Below are 22,311 nucleotides of genomic sequence, written 5' to 3' on the forward strand. Positions count from 1 at the left end.
TACTTCAAGTCAAAGCTGCAGAAATTATCAGAAGCCTGCATCCCAAGAAAGGGGGAAAAAATCATAGGCAGGAATTGTAGACCAAGCTGGATGAGCAAGCATCTCAGAGAGGTGATTAAGAAAAAGCAGAAAGCCTACAAGGAGTGGAAGATGGGTGGGATTAGCAAGGAAAGCTACATTATTGAGGTCAGAACATGTAGGGATGAAGTGAGAGAGGCTAAAAGTCATGTAGAGTTGGACCTTGCAAAGGGAATTAAAACCAATAGTAAAAGGTTCTATAGCCATATAAATAAGAAAACAAAGAAAGAAGAAGTGGGATCGCTAAACACTGAGGATGGAATGGAGGTTAAGGATAATCTAGGCATGGCTAAATATCTAAATAAATACTTTGCCTCAGTCTTTAATAAGGCTAATGAGGAGCTTAGGGACAATGGTAGGATGACAAATGGGAATGAGGATATGGAGGTAGATATTACCACATCCGAGGTAGAAGCCAAACTCGAACAGTTTAATGGGACAAAATTAGAGGGCCCAGATAATCTTCATTCAAGAATATTAAAGGAACTAGCACATGAAATTGCAAGCCCGTTAGCAAGAATTTTTAATGAATCAGTAAACTCAGGGGTTGTACCGTATGACTGGAGAATTGCTAACATAGTTCCTATTTTTAAGAAAAGGAAAAAAAGTGATCCGAGTAACTATAGGACTGTTAGACATCTGTAGTATGTAAGGTCTTGGAAAAAATTTGGAAGGAGAAAGTAGTTAAGGGACATTGAGGTCAATGGTAATTGGGACAAAATACAACATGGTTTAACAAAAGGTAGATTGTGCCAAACCAACCTGATCTCCTTCTTTGAGACAGTAACAGATTATTTAGACAAAGGAAATGCAGTAGATCTAATTTACCTCGATTTCAGTAAGGCATTTGACATGGTTCCACATGGAGAATTTTTAGTTAAATTGGAAAAGATGGGGATTAACATGAAAATTGAAAGGTGGATAAGGAACTGTTAAAGGGGAGACTACAACGGGTCGTACTGAAAGGTGAACTGTCAGGCTAGAAGGAGGTTACTAGTAGAGTGCCTCAGGGATCAGTTTTGGGGCCAATCTTATTTAACCTTTTTATTACTGACCTTTGTGTTACAGCCACTCCCCTTGCTCCCCCCAAGCTACACTACTGACAATGTGGGATACAACTGTCAGAAGTGGGATTAATGCTCCAGCAGCTCAAAAGCATTTACTAAAGTCTAAGCACATTCTTATAATTCTAATACCTATTTTAACACACAGGTGAGCCAGCTTGACCCCAGCTGAGTATTTGTCAGTGTCCCATTGAGACATGGGGACTTTGACATGAGCTGATACCTGGTCTGTGTCACACCTACTCACTCCCCTGCCCCTTCCAAGCCACTGGGCTCCAGGAAGCGAGTGAACAGGAAATTTAACCCCAGTTCCAGGGCTAATTTTTGATAATACTCTTGTTATGAGCCTCCTTCCACTGCCGCCTCCTTTGCCTTTGTAAACGCATCGGGTTTGCTGCAGATCCAGTGTCTCTCGCTGGTGCATCGCAAGCTGCTGACCCTATTCTCGTCATTCAGATACGCGCAGTCACCATCTGCTGTTATCACAAACCTGCAAGACAGAAGCCGGGGAGCTGGTGTCAGGTAGGAGTTGGGCGTTTCCCGGCAGTCGCAGACAGGGGGAGACACTCGCACAGTGCAGGGAGCTGCTGCACTCACAGCCCCTCATGATTCCCCCTCCTGCACCAGCCACAGGCCCCGCCCCCAGCGGGGGGGGGGGGGGCAGTGGGCAGCAGGGCCAGGAGAGGTTCTAAGATCAACTGGCCTCCATGGAGCATTTATGCCGGGGAGGGGGGGGGGATATTTTAACCCCAGTTCCTGCTCCCCCCCCACACACAGCTGGGTCTGGATGGGCCCCTGCAGGCCCAACCCACCCAAACTGCCCCAGGGGGAGATTCCAGGTGAGTGTCAGCATAAGGAGCTGCAGTAACAACACACAGAAGAGCTGGATCAAAAAGACTCACAGGCGGTTGAATTTGGTGCCGTTGACCCATTTCCAGGGCTGGCCCAGCTCCTGCTCCCTCCGAAGGCCAATCCAGTGGTCAGATTTGCCTTTATAGCGCAGCAGGAAAGCCTAAAAACAGCAGAGGGAGAGGCGGTGTCAGAGCCCGACCCTGCTGCTCCCCCAGGCTCTGGGCAGGGAATCCCAGGTGTACACGGAAGGGCTCTGAGTGTTTCCAGGGGGTGGCTGGGGATTTTCTCCTCCCTCTTACCCAGCTCTGGGTAATTCAGTATTAAACCTCCCACCCCAAACCCAGCCCCCCTCACCCCAATCTGCCTTGGGCTGGGGCAGCTCTTGGGTGCTGCTGGGTCTAAGCTGCATGGGGGGCTGGGGGAGGCAAGGCCACGTTCTGTGTGCAAGCCTCTCCATACAGAGCAGCTGAGCTCCCCTCACCAATGCAGGGGAAGAGGAAAGAAGGAGCCCAACTGATCTGAATAAGGGATGCTGGGAGGGGCCAGGGATGAGAGAAGCCCCCCACCCCCCCAGCAAGTCAGAAGGGACCACGGCTGACAGGAGCCTCCCACATCCTCAGCTGGCTGCCCTGGAGCACTGGCTCTTCAAGCTGAGCTGGGATCTCAGCCCCGTCTCCAGTCCCATGCAGCCCAGGAGACACCTGAGCCAGCCCAGCCCTAGAGAGGGACAGTCTCCTGTTGGGAAGGCTGGCAGGGGATGATCCCCACGGTCACACACTGACACTAGAGGAGCCCCGGATCCAGCCAGGCCTGGCATTCAGCAGCTGGAAATCCAGTCCCTCTGGCCTCCCAGCACGAGAGGGCTCAGAGCTGCTCCTCGCCCCACAGGGGCAGAGCCCAGGTCCTACAGCAGCAGCTACTGCTGAGTCAAAGCCAGGCCATTGCAATGAGAGTCTCTCACCAGGTCCTGCAGGGTGTCGATCCCAGCCAGGGAGGCACCAAGGGAGGAGCAGTGTCTCTGGCTGTTGTTCCAGTTCCCTTCGGCCTCGGAGAAATAGTAGCATTTCCCTCCGTACCCGACCCAGCCGTCCGGGCACCAGGGGCCCAGGGCAGCTGGAGGACGCCTAGACAGCAACACTGAAAATGGGAACATAACAGATGTTGTAAGAGGAGACCTGCCCGTCTGTGGGGAAAGATGAGCCCCGGCACCCCAGGCTTCTGACACTCCCCTGGCAGTGGCTGGGAGCGAAGGATGCTGGGAATCCAGCCCCCAAAGGGGGTTACTTGACCCCCATCTCACTGGGCTGCTGTCTCAGGTTCACATTTAACAGGGATGCAACTGACAAACAGCTCCTGCTTCGAAGCACCAGAGAACCAGGCCCAAGGGGAGTGTTAGAGCAGAGGGTGGGCAGGGAGCTGCAGACAAGGGAACAGTTATCGGGCCAGCAGCAGGGAGAAGAGTGACACTGGATAAGTGGTCAAATTCAACATGATTTGCCAGGTCTGTTACCCCGAGGAATCCTGCTAGCCTGGGCCACTGCCCCCCTCTCCCTGCTCTGCGCTCGGCTCCCCAGGAGAGGCAGGTTGAGATGAAGATGGGAACAAACTCCCTTCCCTTCACCAGACTGAACACCCGCTGCCCGGGACCATCCAGCACAGCCAGACGCAGGGCGATGGAGACGCTTGTTGTGATAAGTCTGCCTGGCAGGAAGGATTCCAGGGACACTCCCAGCCTGGGGGAACTAACACAGCTCAGAGCTTTTTATCCCAGGCACAAGAGCAACACCCGCAGGTTCAACAGAGCAACAAAAGCCAGGTGAATAGCTGAGAAGTGAAATAACTTTCAGTCAGGGACACGAAATTGAGCTCCAGTCACAGGAAATGGCCAGTTACACTGACTGGCCAATTGCAACCTGATGCATTTCTCACCTACAGACATTTCTGCCCCCCAATACAGGAGCTAGCCGCTCTCACCTCAATGTCACCCTTTCAGTGCCAGGGAGAGCAGCAGCAGCGGGGCCACTCATGACTAACACCAAGCAGCTATTGGCAAGGTCAGTGCAGTAGGTGAATAACCAGAGGCAGGGTTATTAGGGTCAATATGGGGAAGAGTGGCTAAGCCAGTCCAAACACCATGTCAGTTAGTCTGCCCACCCCCACACCTCCCGCCCCCAATCACTCCTGCTCACTCTCAGCCTCAGGGGAATTTTGTGTTATCTCCCAGCCATTTTTGTGCATGTCACTTTTTTTGTACCTCATTTTGCACCACAATAATTCCGTAGCTAGTTTAAGCCTTCCCCTGGGGCTGGGCCATCAGTACATATGATGCTTTATAGTCCTGCTCAGTGTGTGATTTGTGTCACTCGTTTCAGGGAGCAACTGCAGCAGGGGCACAACTTCACATCCTGTACAGAGCTGGATATGGGAATATACAGGCCCCTGGGAGAAAGGCTGCCAGGCCTGTGGGCCCTTCCACTATTGCCTAGGAGAGACAGGGCACAGCAAGGAGCCCCTGACTGGTGCCATCTCCACTATATGACCCCACTGCATCCTGGGGGCTCCCTGTACCCGCAGGTTGGGAACCCCAAGCTCTCAGATCCCACCTTATGCTGTGTGAGCCAATGCTGCCCATTCCAATAGCCGGCCAGTGCAGCAGCAGAGAGCTGGGACTCACGGCCCACTTGTAGCAGAGCAGCTGGCACTGGTGTAAGGATGGGGAGGAAGTTACATTACTGCAAACCCCTTGCACAGATGTGCCAGAGCAGCATGTTCTGCTCTGGTAACTTACTGCAGCCAATTGCACCAGGGGAAGCCCCTTTCTGCACCACTGCAGTGCATCTATGTGAGCAGTTTGCACCAATCCAATTGCACTAATGTCATTACATTGCACAGAGGGTTCCTAATGCAGACAGACCTGGCTTCACCCCCTCTGCCAGCTGCTAAACCCCCCTGGGGCCCAGTGATCAGATCCCAGGGCAACAGATAAATCACATACCAGATGGTCTCAGCCCCCCCTTCCCCCAGACTATTGGGGGATACAGCTGGGTTCACGCTCACCATGAACAGCCGCCCTCTGCGCTAGCACTCGCTGTCTGTGCAGGTGGGGCAGTCAATGGCCCTATGGGACCCTGCACTGCCGAGGTCACTAATTGGTGGGTTTCACACGGCGTTAATGGAGGTGTCTGTGCTGCGTTCTACAGCTCATTTCAGTGACACGCCAGCACCTGCCAGCCCGGCCCTGGGCACGACCCGGGGATGCAGGAAGGCCAGGCTGGTACCTCAGGGCAACACGCTGCAGGCAGAGGGCCCAGCTCATCGCTGCCCTGCACCTTCTCCTCTCAATCACCCCCACTCTGCACGGGGGTACCAGTGACTGTGCCTGGGGCCCGGCAACAGTGACTTGGCCCCAAGGGCTCAGAGCTGGGCTGGGGGGAGCTAATGTCAGTCAGATCGTCCGACACAGAGAGTGGCCAGGTGCAGGGGTCTGCGGGGAGCAGGAGGAGGGTCGTGGAGGAACATCCCCCAGGAATCCTCTGTCCCAGGGGCAAAAGCCAGACAGGCCAGGAGGAGAGACTGTGACTGTGGTGGCTCCAGGGGGAATGGGATGTGCAGAGAGGGGGCAGGGAGGGCTGAGAACTCACCTGACAGGACAATAACAATGATGATGAGACCTAGGGACACGGCTGTGAGGGCGACTGTGCATCCCCTGCAGTTACGACGAGGTTCTGAAAAAAACACAAAGACCCGTCAGGCCGGGCCACGAGGACACGTCTCACTGACAGCACCAGGGCTGGAGCTGCCCTAGAACATGCCCCGTTCTGTCGATGGCTCCTCCCGTCAGACGCTCTGGGAGAGGAGCCCGGAGGCTCAGGCAGGCTGGGGCTGGCAGAACAGTCCCTCCTTCCCCTCAGCCCAGTGCCCTCCCTGGCACCCCCAGCCAGGCTGTCACGGGGCCTGGTGAGATCAGGGGCACAGAGACAAGGACCCGCATGTTCTGGTGGCAGGAGCTCAAGCTGCCTCCCCATCCCCACCCCCGCTGTGCCCCCTGCTGAGCGCTGGCTGGGCCCACACTGCCGAGTGCGCCTGTCCCTGCACACTGGGGTCTCACACTGGCCACACACAGCAGAAGGGGGGAGAAGGAACCAGGCAGAGATGGGCCAGGGCTGTGACAGGGGGTCTGACACACCCAGCCCAAAAGGCCCCTATCAGGGCCGGCTCCAGGATTTTTGCCATCCCAAGCAAAAAAATTTTTGGCTGCCCCCTTTTTTGTGCCCTCCCTAACTCCTCCCCTTCCCAACCCCTTCCCCAAATCCCCGGTCCCGCCTCCTCCCCCGGGCGTGCCGCATTTCCCCTGCCCCATTGCTTCCTGCGGCCCCCCTGCAACCCTGCGCCCCCCCTGCAAGCTCACCTCCGCTCCACCTGCTCCCCTGAACGTGCCGCCACTCGGCTTCTCACCCCTCTCTGCCAGGCTTGCCACGCGCAAAGGAAGCGGAGCGGTGGTGGCGCGCTCAGGGGAGCAAGCAGAGGCGAGCTGGGGCAGAGGGGGCACATTTCTAGGGGCAGCATGGCCAGCATTGGAATGCCACCCCTAGGAATGTGCCGCTCAAAGCACCTGCTTGTTTTGCTGGTGCCTAGAGCTGGCCCTGTCCCCTGCCCAGCCCCACGGCCACCGCTGTGTGCGCCAGGCAGCAGCTGTGAGCCGGGATCGGTGCCCTGAGAGCCCCTGGGGGAGATCCAGTCCCTGCTGCCCACAGATAGAGGGTTGCTGGCAGGGGCAGCTCTAGGCATTTTGCCGCCCCAAGCACAGCAAACAGGCTGCCAACCTCCCACAGCTGTACCTGCGGGAGGTCCGCCAAAGCCGCAGGACCAGCGGACCCTCCCCAGGCAAGCCGCCGAAGCAACCGGCCTGCCGCCTTCGCAGCGACTGGCAGAGCTCCCCCACACACACTTGACGCCCCAAGCGCTGGTGCCTGGAGCCACCCCTGGCTGTTGGGTCGCAGTTCAGAGGGGGCATTAGGACGCTTTTGCCCATCAGTTCAAAGGCAAAGAAACAGAGTCTGCCCTGGGTAGCAAGGGAACAACGGGGACGCTTTTCTCAGTACAGAGAAATATTTTCCCCCACCCCAAAACCATCTGCTCCCGTGATTTGTTCCCCGGGCAGCGGAGTTCTTGTCTCAGGAGGAAACTTCAGCTCCTGCAGTTTTAACCGCTTGTTTTGCCCCCACCCCAACAGACCCCCCCCTCCCCACCGGATCAGCGCACAGCCCCCTCCCCAATAGACCCCAGTTCCCCAGTGTGAGCGATGCACCCACCCAGCTCCCTGCTCGCCCCCGTCCCCGGTCCCTGCACAACACCAGCCCCTCCTCACCTGCTGGCGCAGACCCGCAGCCCCCGATCGCTCCGCTGGGCAGCCGGAGCCCGGCTCGCAGCTCGCCCAGGCTCGTGTCCCCCGGAGCCGGAGCCCCCCGGGGAGCGGGCTGGGAGCGAACCCGGCTGGCGGGCAGAGGGAGCAGCGAGGGGACGGGCTGCCCCGCCGGGAGCTACCCGGCTCGGGGAGAGGGTCCCGGTGCTGCAGCCCCGCCCAGCGGAGCAGGTCAGCAACCCCCAAAGCGAAATGTCCCGGGAGCGGGATAGGAGCAGAGGCTCCGGCAGCCCAGGATGCCCCAATGCAGCGCAGCACACGACGCTTCCCTGCACCGGCCTTTTTATACCCTCCGGGTGTTAGGCCTGAATAAAGATATAGCAGACAAAACAGTTATGCCAACGTGACTGAAGTCAGGCTAACAGAGGTTTCTGGGTAATCCCAGAGTGGGAAATACTGAGAAGCAGCATTGTCTCACAAAGCCCTGAAAAGAAAGTGAGATAAGCCTGGGGTTGCATTCCTGGCATAGTACCAGCTGTGTTGTGTTAGGAATAGTGTCTGAAGAACTGATAAGGACCCTAATTTCCCACAGTTCAGATTCTAACTCCCTGGTTGACTTATAGGCTTGTTTAAAACTCCCCTGCATTCCTAACTTTTGGTGCTTGTTAAGATATTAATAATAATCTAAAGTTGTAGACATAAAGTCTAGGCATGCGTGTATATTAAAAGTGTCTAGTTTCCAGTTGTTAGACCAAGGGGGGTGGGTTGCTCAAGTGAGTGATGTATGACGTAATAAAACTGTCTATATAGGCGAATACTAAGCTGTAAAGGGGGGCTGGTTCTCTCTGGAGCCGAGCTGCTCTCTATTGACGCGTGCACTTGTCAATAAAGAGCTTCTGATCGGACCTTGCTGGTGTTGCCTGATTCTCTGTGGTCAGACAACGAACTTCGCTGTCAGGGTTAGAGTCCCTGACATCTTTTTTTTTTTTCCCCCCGATCAGAAGGTTGGCATACCTGTTTTATCTGCTATATCTTTATTCAGGCCTAACACGGGTAACCAGCATCACTGACGGAGGCTCTAACTTTTTTTTGCCGCGCAAAGCAAAACAGAAGAGCCCCGCCCCAACCCGCCAGCCCCGCCCCGCCGAGTGTCACACCGCCCGAAGCCCCGCCCCCTTAGAGCAGTATGCCGCGCCAAGCCCCCGCCCCCCAGTGCCCCGCACCAACCCCCGCCCCCCTCCGAGCGACGCACCAAGCCCCCGCCCCCCAGCACCTCACACTAAGCCCCGCCCCCCCAGCGCCCCGCACCAAGCCCCCGCCCCCCTCCGAGTGACGCACCAAGCCCCCGCCCCCCAGGCACCCCATGCCACCTAAGCACCGCCCCGCCCGAAGCCCCACCCCCCCCAGAGCCCAGGCACAGAAACAAAAAAAATCCCCCCCAGCGTTGCCTTGAGGAACCAAAAACACAAACCCCTGCGCCGCCCCGCCCCAAGGTGCCGCCCCAAGCACGTGCTTGGTCAGCTGGTGCCTGGAGCCAGCCCTGCCTTTAGCATCTAAAATCTAAAGGTTTATTCATAAAAGAAAATATAGATGAGAGCTAGAATTGGTTAAATGGAATCAATTACATACAGTAATGGCAACGTTCTTGGTTCAGGCTTGTAGCAGTGATGGAATAAACTGCAGGTTCAAATCAAGTCTCTGGAGAACATCCCCCGCTGGGATGGGTCATTCAGCCCTTTGTTCAGAGCTTCAGTTTGTACAAAGTCCCTCCAGGGGTATGAAGCAGGAGGGAAGACAAGATGGAGGAGTTTCCAAGGCTTTTAATACTCTCTGCCCTAGGAGGACATCTCTCTGTTCTTACTGTGGAAAATTCCAGCAGCAAGATGGGAGTCTGGAGTCACATGGGCAAGTCACATGTCCATGCATGACTCTGTTTGCAGGCTGAAGCCATTGTTTACATCAGGGGTTGGCAACCTTTCAGAAGTGGTGTGCTGAGTCTTCATTTATTCACTCTAATTTAAGGTTTCCCGTGCCAGAAATACATTTTAATGTTTTTAGAAGGTCTCTTTCTATAAGTCTATAATATATAACTAAACTATTGTTGCATGAAAAGTATAAGGTTTTTAAAATGTTTAAGAAGCTTCATTTAAAATTAAATAAAAAATGCAGAGCCCCCCCAAGACCGGTGGCCAGGACCCGGGCAGTTTGAGTGCCACTGAAAATCAGCTCACGTGCCGCCTTTGGCACACGTGCTATAGGTTGCCTACCCCTGGTTTACATGCTAGTTTGAACCTTTTCAGGAAAGCTCAGATGTGGATTGGCGTCGCCCAAGGTTCACTGTCTCTTAAGTGTTTCTTGATTGGGCACTTACTGAGAATAGTCCCTTCTCAAGAGTTAGCTGACCAAATGTTTTATTGAGGCCTTGGCTACACTGGAGAGTTGCAGCACTGGTGGTGGCTTTACAGCGCTGCAATTCACTCACCGTCCACACTTGCAAGGCACATACAGCGCTGTATCTCCCTGGCTACAGCGCTGGCTGTACTCCACCTCGACGAGAGGAATAAAGACTATAGCGCTGCTCATGCAGCGCTGCTCCACCAGTGTGGCCACCAAAAGCACTGTTATTGGCCTCCAAAGGTATTTGGAGGTATCCCAGAATGCCTGTTCAGCCACTCTGCTCATCAGTTCGAACTCTACTGCCCTGGCCTCAGGTGACCCGCCCTTTAAATGCCTCGGGAATTTTAAAAATCCCCTTCCTGTTTGCTCAGCCAGGTGTGGAATGCAATCAGTTAATCTTTCCAGGTGACCATGGCTCCACGCGGCAAACGAGCCCCAGCATGCAGCAATGGCGAGTTGCTGGACCTCAGTGTTTGTGGGGAGGAAGCTGTGCAGTCTCAGCTGCACTCCAGCCATAGGAATTACGATACCTATGGGCAGATATCAAGGGCCGTGCTGGAAAGGGGCCATGACTGGGACACGCTGCAGTGCAGGGTTAAAGTCAAGGAGCTGCGGAGTGCCTACTGCAAAGCCCGCAAGGGAAACCGCTGCTCCGGCACTGCCCCCACGATCTGCCGTTTTTACAGGAAGCTGGACGCAATACTTGGGGGTGACCCCACCTCTACTCCGAGGACCACGATGGACACTTCAGAGCAGGGGGAGGAGGAGGAGGAAAGCGAGAGTGAGAGTACTGGGGTGGGGGGAGACACCCCGGAGTCCCTGGAGGCATGCAGCCAGGAGCTCTTCTCAAGCCAGGAGGAAGGTAGCCAGTCGCAGCAGCCAGTACTTGGTGGAGGACAAACAGAGGAGTGGGTTCCCGGTAAGCGGCTTTTATTTTCAGGATGGAAATTTTTCGGGAGAGGAAGGAGGGTTAGGCCTGCATGCATGCATGCCTAGATGCGGAACAGTGCATTGATGTGGTCTATCACGTCGCAGTAATTGGCCTCAGTAATCTCTTCAAAAGTTTCAGCCAGTAGCCCTGCTCTCTGGCTGTGCAAATTCAGCCTCCAGGCATTGAACCTCAGAGGTCCATACCTGACTGAATCTTTCACCCTTCCCTTCACAATTATGATGGAGGGTACAGCACGCGGATATAACCGCGGGGATGCCGCTTTCCCCCAAGTCCAGCTTCCCATACAGAGATCGCCAGCTGCCCTTTAAACGGCCAAAAGCACACTCCACAGTCATTCGGCACCGACTCAGCCTGTAGTTGAACCGGTCCTTGCTGCTGTCAAGGCTCCCTGTGTACGGTTTCATGAGCCAAGGCAGTAATGGGTAAGCGGGAACTCCAAGGATCACAATGGGCATTTCGACGTCCCCTGCTGTGATCTTCTGGTCTGGGGAAAAAGTCCCGGCCTGCAGCTTCCTGAACAGGCCAGTGTTTCGAAAGATGCGTGCATCATGCACCTTTCCGGGCCAGCCGGTGTTAATGTCACTGAAATGCCCACGGTGATCCACAAGCGCCTGGAGAACCATGGAGAAATACCCCTTCCGATGAACGTACTCGGATGCTAGGTGGGGTGGTGCCAGAATAGGAATATGCATCCCATCTATCGCCCCTCCACAGTTAGGCAAACCCATTTGTGCAAAGCCATCCACAATGTCCTGCACATTTCCCAGAGTCACGGTTCTTCTTAGCAGGATGCGATTAATGGCCCTGCAAACTTGCATCAACACGATTCCAATGGTCGACTTTCCCACTCTAAACTGGTTCCCGACCGACCGGTAGCTGTCTGGAGTTGCCAGCTTCCAGATTGCAATAGCCACCCGCTTTTCCACCGTCAGGGCAGCTCTCAATCTCATGTCCTTGCGCAGCAGGGTGGGGGCGAGCTCCTCACACAGTCCCATGAAAGTGGCTTTTCTCATCTGGAAGTTCTGCAGCCACTGCTCGTCATCCCAGACTTCCATGACGATGTGATCCCACCACTCAGTGCTTGTTTCCCGAGCCCAAAAGTGGCGTTTCACAGTGCTGAGTATATCTGTGAATGCCACAAGCAATTTCGTGTCGTATGCGTCACGCGACTCGCTATCATCGTCGGACTCCTCATCACTTTGGATCTTAAGGAATAGCTCAACTGCCAAACGTGATGTGCTGGCGAGACGCATCAGCATATTCCTCAGCAGTTCGGGCTCCGTTTCCCACAGAAATCGCGCTGCAGAGAAACCGTTGAAAGATGCAAGATGCCGCCAAACGTGGACAGAAAAACAGGGATTGTTGGGATGTGAAGCGATGCACCACGGGGCGTTGGAACAGGAAGCAGAATGACCCACACCCTCTGCCCCTTCCCACAACCCATGGCACCAGAATGGGAAGAGGTGCTCTGTGGGATAGCTGCCCATAATGCACCACTCCCAACACCACTGCAAATGTGACCACACTGCAGCACTAGTAGCTGTCAGTGTGGCCACACTGCAGCGCTTTCCCTACACAGCTGTACGAAGACAGCTTTAACTCCCAGCGCTGTACACCTGCAAGTGTAGCCAAACCCTGAGGCTTCTTAGAATCAAGACACCTTGATATACAAGTACGTAGCCAATATTTATAACTTCAACTACAAAAATTCACACACACAGATAGCATAATCATAACCAGCAAATCATAACCTTTCCATAGACACCTTACACAATAACCTTTGTATAATATTTGCTGCAAATATATAACAGTGGTTGCAACAATGATCTATATGGTCGCAGGTTATGTCAGTAACGTCACAAGGGGATTGTGGCAGGGAAGGGGTAAACCCCTTGAATGCTCTGCTAAAATGCTGGCTAATGTCTGGCAGGGAAGCCAGGTGTGGGGGGCCCAGGAAGTCAGCAGAGAGCCCAGCTGCAGGCCCGGACAAGGGCTGGCTCACTGCTATGAGTTGAGCTAAGTAGCGACAGCTGGGCTGAGGAGGGCTCTAAAAGCCCTGAGGAAAGCTCAGGCAGGAGGCTAGCCTGGGAGGGTTACATCTCTGTCACCTCACCAAAGGAAAGGAGCCTTACGGGCCAGGAGACCCTGGGAGGGTCTGACTGGGGATAGCTGTTGGGGGAGAAGGGGAGATAACACTGTTGCACTGTAAATAAAGACACAAGGGTGAAGCACCGAAGGTGATGTGGGGACTCTATTTTAACCAGCCAACACCGGGCCCAGGCATGAGAGAGTGGAAACTTGTGTAGACCCTGTGACACTGCGGGCTCGTCCAGGATCCTCCTAGCCATCGTTAATAGTGGCTGCCAGCATGGAGGAGACCCTAAAGTGGCTGGTGACCACGATGCAGGAAATTCAACAGTCCCAACAGACAGAACGACAGGCCCTGATATGGCAGGCAGACCCACAGCAGATACTCCAGGAGGTTATCAGGGAACAGTCAGTGACCCAACAGATCTTCCAAAAGGTGGTGAGTCTGGCACTGGGGGACGGGTCCAGGATGCCGGGGTGGGGCTCTGCAAGATGGGCCCCACAGATGACCCAGATGCATCCCTGGGGACTTTCGAATAGGTGGCTACTGCGGCCGGCTGGGAGTGGGTGACCTGGGCCCTGCAGCTAGGTGAAGCACTGAAGAAAGCCGACGGAGGGCCCAGGCATGAGAGTGGAAACCTGTGCAGACCATGTGATAGGGATATTCAATTAGATTAAAGGGTTGGGAAAGGAACTATTTTTTCCATATAATTAGTATAATTAGACTGCAGAACTCACTGCCACAGGAAATTGATAAAAAGAATTTAGGAAACAAAGGGATTGAGCATTTATATGGTTAACATGAAAGATCCAGAGTTGCCATAATTAATAAGCAAAAGGTTGGCAGGAACATTGGAAGAGCACCTGCATCCCAGGGAGAGTAAATCAGGGAACCCCTGCTGGAGTTCAATCTTAGCAAATCCTCTTCCCTAGTGCCCAGAGCCACATCTGAGGGCATGATACATTCACTGGCAAAACACAAATGAATGTGCTGTGGCCACAGGCAGCTACACTCACTCCTGGCCATGCACGGAGACCGGGCTCTGCATGTGTTATGAGTGCAAACACCTCAGCTCACACACTGGAAGGACAAACAACCAAAAGGAAAGAGCAGTGACAGGAGTGATCCAGGGAGACATGAGCCAAATATTTTCAATGGGATAGAACATGTGCAGTCCTAAAAACAATATGCGCAACTGCCATACAAGAGAGCTCGTGCAGCACAAGCTGAGTCCATTGGAGCAATACAGCCCCTGCTGCATGGGGCAAGGGGGGGGCAGGAGAGAGGGGGGAAAGACAGCTACACCCACCCCTGAAAGGCATCTCCTCCCTCCAGCCTGTTCCTAGGCAGGGAAGCTCCAGTTACCTGGTTTTCCTCTGCTCTTCAAGACTTTGGCATTGTTAACAGGCTGTCCAGGGGGATCTGCTTCCTCTTCCTCCCCCATCTCTCCTCTCAGGGAGGCAGCGGTGGGTGCTGGACTCTGATCAACTCGGAGTCAGCTGAAAGAGATGGCTCTATGTAGCCATGGCAGAGTCAGTTCCAGTCAGTGCAGTGTCCCTGGCTTTGGCTCCTCTCCCAAGTGACCTAGAATGTGAAATGTCAGTCAGGACAGCATAAGGGTCAGTGGGTTTGATTGTGGTGTCCCATCCTCCATTCATCAGAACAAAAGCCCAGAGTAACAAAAGCCCAGAACAGTGCAGTAACCAACCCCTTCCTGTGTCATCAGGCCCCTCGTTGAAGATTCCCCATTTCCTCTCTCTCCTCAATTGGGATTTGGGCAGGAGAGGGACACACGGACACTGGGTGTGGGGTGCAGGCAGGGATGTGCTCATGCCGTTTGTCTGAAGTGCAGGGGCACACAATGCGGAGCTGTCCGTAGCGCTTCCCCCTGCACTGGCAACTCTGGGAAGTTGGAGGGGGGTGAGTTTGAGATGCAGCTTTGGGAGGGGGACAGACACAGCACCTTGGAAGGACTCTAAGGGACACAGGCTTCCCCACACCCCTGGTTGGATAAAAATCAGTGGTTTAAATGTTGATTTTTTTATTTAAATAAATACGGTTTTAAAAGAAACCAATTTAAAATTAAACTTGAAATAACAGTATGTTATGGCCTAAATTTACTATAATCCATTAAAATAACTTAAATTAAGGGAATAATATTCCAGCAGAACATATTTGCTGATGAAGTCTTGAAGAAAGTCAAGCCACTGAAGTGGTGCCAATCATTGGCTATGCACCGGTGACAGTTTGTTAAAGCAGCTTTGGACAGCAGTAGCCTCTTGTGCAGGTACAGAGAGACCATTCTCTTCATTTCAGCTTATTCAAAGTTAAGAAACCGATCGGGAGTTGAAAAAGCAGCAAAGCTTGTTTTGCTCTTCCAATCTATGGATGAAAACTAGGTGTGAGAAGGTGAGCTTTAGAGCCGTGGTTCTCAACCTGCAGGCCAATCAGCACACGGCTGCAGCTCATGTGACATCCTCAGGGCCATACAGGTAGTATTGGATGCGGCCCACAATGGTACATAGGTTGAGAACCACTGCTCGAAAGTCTTAACGAACATGGAGTGGGAGCCACAAAGGACTCGGGCATTGCACCACAGCTCCTAGCTTGTAGGTGGATAGAAAATCCAGGAAACATCTTGTGATCCACAAAGCTGATTTAGGCGCACAGGCTCCTATCAAATGAATGGGGAGCCAACATGTTAGCTGGGGAGCCACTTAAGCCAACCAATGGGAGATGCTGACCAGTGGGGTGTGTCCTAATCTCTGCCCCTCTCTCAGCGATAGGCACCTAAATCCAGACCACAGGGAGGCTATTGACTACAAAAGCCAGAGAAAGAGGAGATGCCACATTATAACTTCTAGTCCAGATGAGTCACATGAGGCAGCAGTGTGTATCCTCAAAGGCTAGAACAGACACCTAGAGAACTTTTAGTCTCATAAACTTAGGTGCCAAGTGAGTTTAGGGGCCTATCAGGTTTGTCAGAAGTTTTGTGGATTGAAGCAGAGTCGAAACTGGGATTTAGGCATCTAAATACTTTTGCTGATCCCACCCATGGTGACTAAAAACAATCAGTTCAATTCACTAACTACAGGTATTTATTACCTTTTTATTTATTTATATCATCATAGCAGCTATGATCCCTGCTCATGGCCAGGATACATGACTTTAAGTAATCAGTTTTAAATGCAAAACATGTCTGAGTTCCATCCAAATAAAGCTTGACCAAAAACAAAAAAATTCACAAAATGTAAAAGTTGAAAATCTGAATATTTGTACGTGTAGCTATATTATTTAAGCAATTAATGTGTCTAGATATAGTGTATCCTCCTGGTTAAGAAAAAATATCAAATTTACTGTAAAAGCTTTATTTAGATGTAGATCTACAGGTTTTAATGGTTATCAGTTTATGAGAATCAGCCTCCCTTTAAGAAAAGTAACTAAAAAGTAAAAACGGCAAATTAGATGAAAACTGTCTGTTTAAGTGGAGGTACCTGCTTGCTGCTTTAAATCATGATTAACAGTGGAAATTTAAAATCTGGTTAATTTAAGTCAATCTGCCTTCATCCCTCCCACCCAAATACTGACAGCTCTGAGGGGTGGAGATTTGCATGGGGCTGGGGGGTTTCACTCCCCCCTTGCACTGACAACTCTGGAAGTGGGGTGGGGGGGCTCTGCATAGGGCAGGGGTGTTCTGTTATTTTTTGTCAAGGTCCAGTAAAGATCCAGACACCAGATAAAATAATACCAAAAAAACCCCAATGATAATAAGTAAATAAAACGATTTCACAGTCCATTCAAAAGTGTCTGGTGGTCCGGATTGGTCCGTGGTTCGCCTATTGACTACCCCAGCGTAGGGCTTGGAGAGACATCAGCCCACCCCCATGCACTGATAGCCCTGGGGGCGAGGTGCGGGGGGAGCTCTGCATGGGTTGGGGGAGGGGCAGACTCCCCCTCCCCGCACTGAGAGCTCTGGGACCGGATGGGGGGGGGTGGGGTGGGGCACGGGTGTTTGGGCTCCCGGTTACACACACCCAGGGCTACAGCTGCATGTCCTGCCCCGCGCTCACCTGCTCCTCCCCCCAGTCCCGGGCTGAGCTCCCCGCGGCCGCCGCAGGGGTCACTGGGCCGGGCCCGTGTTCCTCCACGGGGAGCTCGGGGCAGTTCCCCTCCTGCCCCAAATGCCGCCATCGCTCCGGAGGTCCCGGTGCCCCGCGCAGAGCCCGTGTCCGCTTTCCTTCCCCTCTGAACTGCTGCCATGATGGACCGGGGGGGGGGGGGGGAGAATAGCCGCAACCCCCCTCCAGCCTCCGGTGGGGCCCTGCTCCCGCCCCCCTCCCGAGGGAAACCGGCACCTGCTACAGATGCCGCAGCCCCAGCCCCGCTATCTCCGGCCGGCTGCGCTGCCAACCCGCCAGCCGCCGAAGCCAAAGGTTTGGGGGGGGGAGGGGGCTGGGAGTAGCCGCGTCCCTGGAGCTGACTCAGCCCATCCCAGACCCGGCTCAGACACACGCGCGGCCCGGCCCAGCCCTCACCTGAGACACGAGCTGGCGGCCCGAGGCCTGGCAGACCTGGAGCCCAGCACAGGACAACAACCGCCTGCGCGCGCAGCCCCCAGGAAGTGACCCACCCCAAAGCGAGGCCGGACCCTCCCACCCCCTTTCTGATTGGCTCCAAGTCAGAGCGGAGCCAATTGGCGCTCATAGCGGAGTCCCTGCACCAGGAAGGACGGTGCCACCGTCGCTCCCTACCAGGGAGAACCTGACCCGGGGGACAAGCCAGGGCCCGCACTGCAGGGTGCAGAACCCGCCTTCCCGCCCCCCGCCCGCTGTCTGTGCAGGCTGGGGAAAAGGAGGCAGGTTGGAAAACAATCCCAGCTACACAGAGCTAATGTTGGGGGGGGGGGGGTAAATGAGCTGTTACCGCTCAGGAAAGATCTTGGAGTCACTGAGTGGATGATTTCAAAGAACTAACTACACTGAGCAGCGGCCGTCAAACCAGCTAACAGCCTGTTTGGAACGGGAGAGATATTTTCTGTCTTATCACAATGCCACTATATAAATCCAGGGCTCCCCCACACCTTCCGTACTGCATGCAATTCTGGCAGCTCCATCTCAAAAGTGATATTTTAGAACTGGAAATGGTGCAGAGAAGGGTGACAAAAATGACTGGGGTGTGGAACAGCTTCCATATGAGGAGAGATTAAAAAGACTGGGATTGTTCAGCTTGGGGGGGAAAAAAAAAGAAGAGACAACTCAGGGGGGGCTATGACAGGGGTCTATAAAATCCTGAATGTTAGAGAAAACCTATTATTTACCCCTTTGCATAATACTAGAACCAGAGGTCACGCAATGACGTTCCATGCAGCAGGTTAAAAACAAATCTAAGGAACTACTTCACACAACGCATAGTCAACCTGTGGAACTCATTGCCAGGGGAGACTGTGAAGGCCAACACTATAACTGGGTTCAAAAAAGAGTTAGATACATTCATGGAGGATGGGTCCATCAATGGCCATCAGCCAAGATGGTCGGGGCACAGCCCCATGCTGGGTGTCCCTAAGCCTCTGACTGCCAGATGCTGGGACTGGACAGGTCATTCAATAATTGCCCTGTTCTGTTCATTCCCTCTAAAGCATCTAGCAACAGCCACACTCTGAAGACAGGATCCAGGGCTGTGTGGACCATTGGTCTGACCCAGTTTGGCCATTCTTACGTTCATCAGCAAACTCAGCACAAGGAGCACAGAGTGTCCCTGTACCAGGCTGCTACATTTCAACTAAAGCCAAAGAAACTAAAGGTGTCAATTCACAAGCAGAGACTGAGGAAGGTCCAGGTGCAGCAGTGCCCAGCCACAGATTCCCCAACAAGCAGAGGGGAAGCCCCGTAACAATGACGACACTCAACACTGACACCACCCCCAATAACAGAACAAAAAACTCTGAAACGAGCCAACCAACCAGTTCAAAAAAAGCCAAAACATACCCCACGCAGAGTTTTACCTCAAAAGGGAAGAGTGCAGGAGACTCCATGAAGACCACTAAGGGTCTAACTATTGATTTTACATGGGAGGTGCATAGACACCACAATGAAGAGTGTCAGTACAGAACAGTAAAGTGAGACAGGCAGTTCTCCTTCTGGGGAGGGAAACAGAGACAAAGGAAAACACTGATTCCCACAGAGGATGCTCAGATACTGTGGAGGATGGGCAGCACAGACAGGTGCTAGTCACACCACTTAGCTAGCACACAGATCCCACGGGGACAGTGGGTACAATAACCTGAACACAGTTTGATGCCACCACCTTGCAAAGCACCATAAAACTGTGCATCAAAATAATCCACACAGCCACAAGTTCTCAGTAAATGGGTTCTGGAAGAGGCCCTTACCTGGCCTGGCATCCGGTGAGCCTGTTCCTCAGTTTAACTCTGGCCATGCCTCAGTTTCCCCTCAGCAGTTGGGTAATAAATTCCGTGTAGCTCTCCACAGTCACCATGCCAACAAGTGTCCTCCCTCTTCTGGGATAAGTGAGAATCCAAACAAAACAACACAAGCCCTTCACCCTTCCTGGGCCACAGTCCTCGTCCCAGCGTCTCCCTTTGGTTGCAGGGTTGACAAAGGTCCATAATTCCCACTCCAGGGTCTGTGCACCACTTTCTTCTCATGATGCAATGGAATGAAGAGGGCAAGGAGATGGTGCACTCGTCCCCTCCTGCCACATGCAGAGTCCTTTACTGGAGTGGTCTTGATGGGAGGGGCTCCCCAACAGGAGGTTTTGGGGTTAACACCCCTTTGAGATGAAAAAAAAAACCAGTCTGAGGTAATCACATGACTCCAGGAGCCAGGGGTCTAGTCTGAGTCGATAATGTGGCCCTGATCAATCCCACTCACAAACAGACTCGCTCCTGCTCTCTCATTACTTGGACAGATGCAGGGTTATCACCATGACAGGTTTATAACCTTTTTCCATACCAGGGACCCCAACCCTTGAGACCTGCTGTCTAGCTGGGACCCCGCTCTCAAGTAGGGAGGTACCAATGCAGCTGTTTGACAGCCGTTCACAACCCTCCTAGGCTGAGAACACCTGAACCCTACGACCAGCTGTATCTTCACATCGTGCTCACAGCTACTCATGGAGAGAGGAGCCCACAGCCAGAGAACCTCCTTCCAGCTGGGGGCCTCCTCTCCATCTACTAGGCAGACTCACTGCTGGGATCAAACTGAAACAGCCCTCCAGATTTTGGGTTAAACGCCTAAATACCGTTGAAGATCTAGGCCTTGCTCCCTCCCAGCTCTGGGAAATCTACAAACTCAGGAGAACAGGGGAGCTACAAAGTGAACTGGTTTGTAACCTTCACCAGAGCAGCCAGGCCTGAATCCCTGGGGTCATTCCGAAGGGAAGCCACTCACCTGATTCCCGTCTGTTTCTGTGATTCCTGACCCCTTCCTAAGCTATCAGATATCCCAGCAGACGATGGGCCGTCTAATCCTCCCCAGTAGTGAAACTGACTGTCATTTCCTGGGACAAATGATGAGCTGGTCTCTGAGCAGAACCTGAGGGGAGAGAGCAGAAAGATCCTCTAAAGAATCCATGGTACCTACAGAGAACCAAGACTGGGAATAGAGTTTGAGCTGAGGTGAGCGACTGGATAATACTTATCTGATCAGTCAGTGCTCAGTGAGAGTCTGTCCATAGGCCCCAGGAACGTTCCTGCAAAGGAAGTAACAGAAATTTGTTAAGCAAAGCTCAGACTTTAAAGCTAGAAGGGACCATTGCAGGCCACAGAACTTCACCCACCCACTCCTGTGATAGACCCATGTCCTGAGGATCAAGTCAATAATCCATTGGAAGGAGTTCTGCGGTGCTTTTGGATGCAATGAAAGGGCTGTTTTAAGGTGATGATCATGAGGTAATTTTATCCCCCAAATTACTAATAGTTTGGAGAAGCACAGATTGGTAGGTTGAATCTTACTATTGCTCTATCAATGCTAACTCAGGAAAGCGACCCCTAGCACCGGTCCCTACACACTGTTTTAGTCACACTGTAGGTCTTGCTGGAACCGTAGGCATAACTAAGAGTATGAACCAGAGTAGGCTTTGGCAGAACAACAACACACAAGGTGTCAGCTAACCAGGAAAGCAAGTTCCTGACCTGAGAGGATGGTGCAGAAACACAGAGTTCTTAAGTAACTATGTAAACACCATAGGCATGAGCAGCCCATTTCATTAGGGTGTGCACCCAGGGAACCCCGCCCCTGCCCTAGTCCCGCCCCCATCCACTCCCGCCCACTGACTTCCCCCCCCCTCAGAACCCTCTGCTCCTTGTCCCCTGACTGCCCCCCTAGAACCCTACCTGTCCCCTGACTGCCCCGACCCTTATCCACACCCTTGCCCCCAGACAGACCCCCGGGACTCCCATGCCCCATCCAACCTGTTGCGTCTCGGTGCCTCTCAAGCGGGCATGAACAAAGCTCTTCAGTCAGTATGATTGGCAGCTAAGTCATTTATTTCTCTCCAGCATATTTCATTTATACAATTAATGCAGGCAATCAAGCAATTGCTAATTGGTTAATAAGGTGCAGACAGGCACAGCTGTAACTTCATTGGCTATTTAACATCCTGGCCAACCCTTTAATTTATTATCCTGTTATTGTCTCCCAGCAGATAAGAACTAGCTTCATCCTTGAAACTTGCATGTCAGTTTCTCACACTCTTATGCAAAACAATCCGACACTTCCCCCCTATTCTCATAATAAAAAAAAAGGAAGGCACAGCAAAACAATCCCAACTCACAATATCAATACTACATACACACAAGCCAAAACAAAGGGCAAATAAAAACACCAGCTGTCTAACTAAACCGTAACAATATCTTCCGCAGTACCCTGGTCTCACCTATCACATCCCCCCTCCAGGTAATGCAAGTGGCCCAAGGGGCCAGGAGGGGTCCTGCCAATGTGCAAACACCCACAAAGCAGGTTTCCAATAAGGGCTTCCACTGCAGCAACATGGGGCAGCAAGCAGAAGGCCATAGTATTTATGGCACTCTGCGCCAAAATCAGCCAAGGCCGGACCCACTTCGCCGGAATCCACCTGGCTTACTGTCTTCCCATTTCCCATGCACCGTATCTGATCCAATTAGGCCACCTGGCCTTTGCCTCGCTCTGGCAGTTCCCTACTTTCTCATAACAACATTATCTCATCCCTCTGTTCTCGTAATCACGCAGCTGTAATTTTCCACCAAGGCAACATAGGGAAATTCTCCCCTCTATTCCTAAACACATAAAAAAAAATTAACAATAACCAATTAAGCAAAACAAAACTAAAAACCAAATAATGCTTCCTCAATTTATAAGGCTTATCCATAACCATGCAATTCATAAATAATTACATGGTACATTAAATGCTATACAGCTAACACCAATTTTCTTTAATATCTAAAAAACAAAAACAAAACTACCCCTCTGGGCAATTAATCATTACTTAAAATATACCAAAACCCTATATAGCTAGCAGG

At 52.7% G+C, this 22,311-nt stretch overlaps 1 protein-coding gene across 1 annotated transcript; it reads right to left on the bottom strand.

The window, feature by feature from the left end:
• Window positions 1–1,026: 1,026 nt before the first annotated feature.
• LOC123346144 (C-type lectin domain family 2 member D-like) lies at window positions 1,027–19,497 on the bottom strand. Its single transcript, XM_044983378.1, has 5 exons — window positions 19,183–19,497; window positions 14,160–14,378; window positions 2,956–3,131; window positions 2,045–2,154; window positions 1,027–1,632 (listed from the first exon to the last, which is right to left on the bottom strand). The coding sequence occupies exons 2-5, from the start codon at window positions 14,236–14,238 to the stop codon at window positions 1,482–1,484; spliced, it is 516 nt and encodes a 171-aa protein (XP_044839313.1). The 5' UTR covers window positions 14,239–14,378; window positions 19,183–19,497; the 3' UTR covers window positions 1,027–1,481.
• Between the last annotated feature and the right edge of the window lie 2,814 nt (window positions 19,498–22,311).

The sequence above is a fragment of the Mauremys mutica genome, chromosome 12 (genome assembly GCF_020497125.1).
Source record: "Mauremys mutica isolate MM-2020 ecotype Southern chromosome 12, ASM2049712v1, whole genome shotgun sequence".
Classification (NCBI taxonomy): Eukaryota; Metazoa; Chordata; order Testudines; family Geoemydidae; genus Mauremys; species Mauremys mutica.

Bases quoted from the DNA above. Each gene is read 5' to 3' on its own strand.
- LOC123346144 (XM_044983378.1), bottom strand. From the start codon at position 14,238: ATGGGGGAGGAAGAGGAAGCAGATCCCCCTGGACAGCCTGTTAACAAT. The intron at 3,132-14,159 runs GTAACTGGAGCT...TCCCATTTTCAG, and splicing joins GAAGAGCAGAGGAAAACCAG to TGTTGCTGTCTAGGCGTCCT. The intron at 2,155-2,955 runs GTGAGAGACTCT...TGCTGTTTTTAG, and splicing joins TCGACACCCTGCAGGACCTG to GCTTTCCTGCTGCGCTATAA.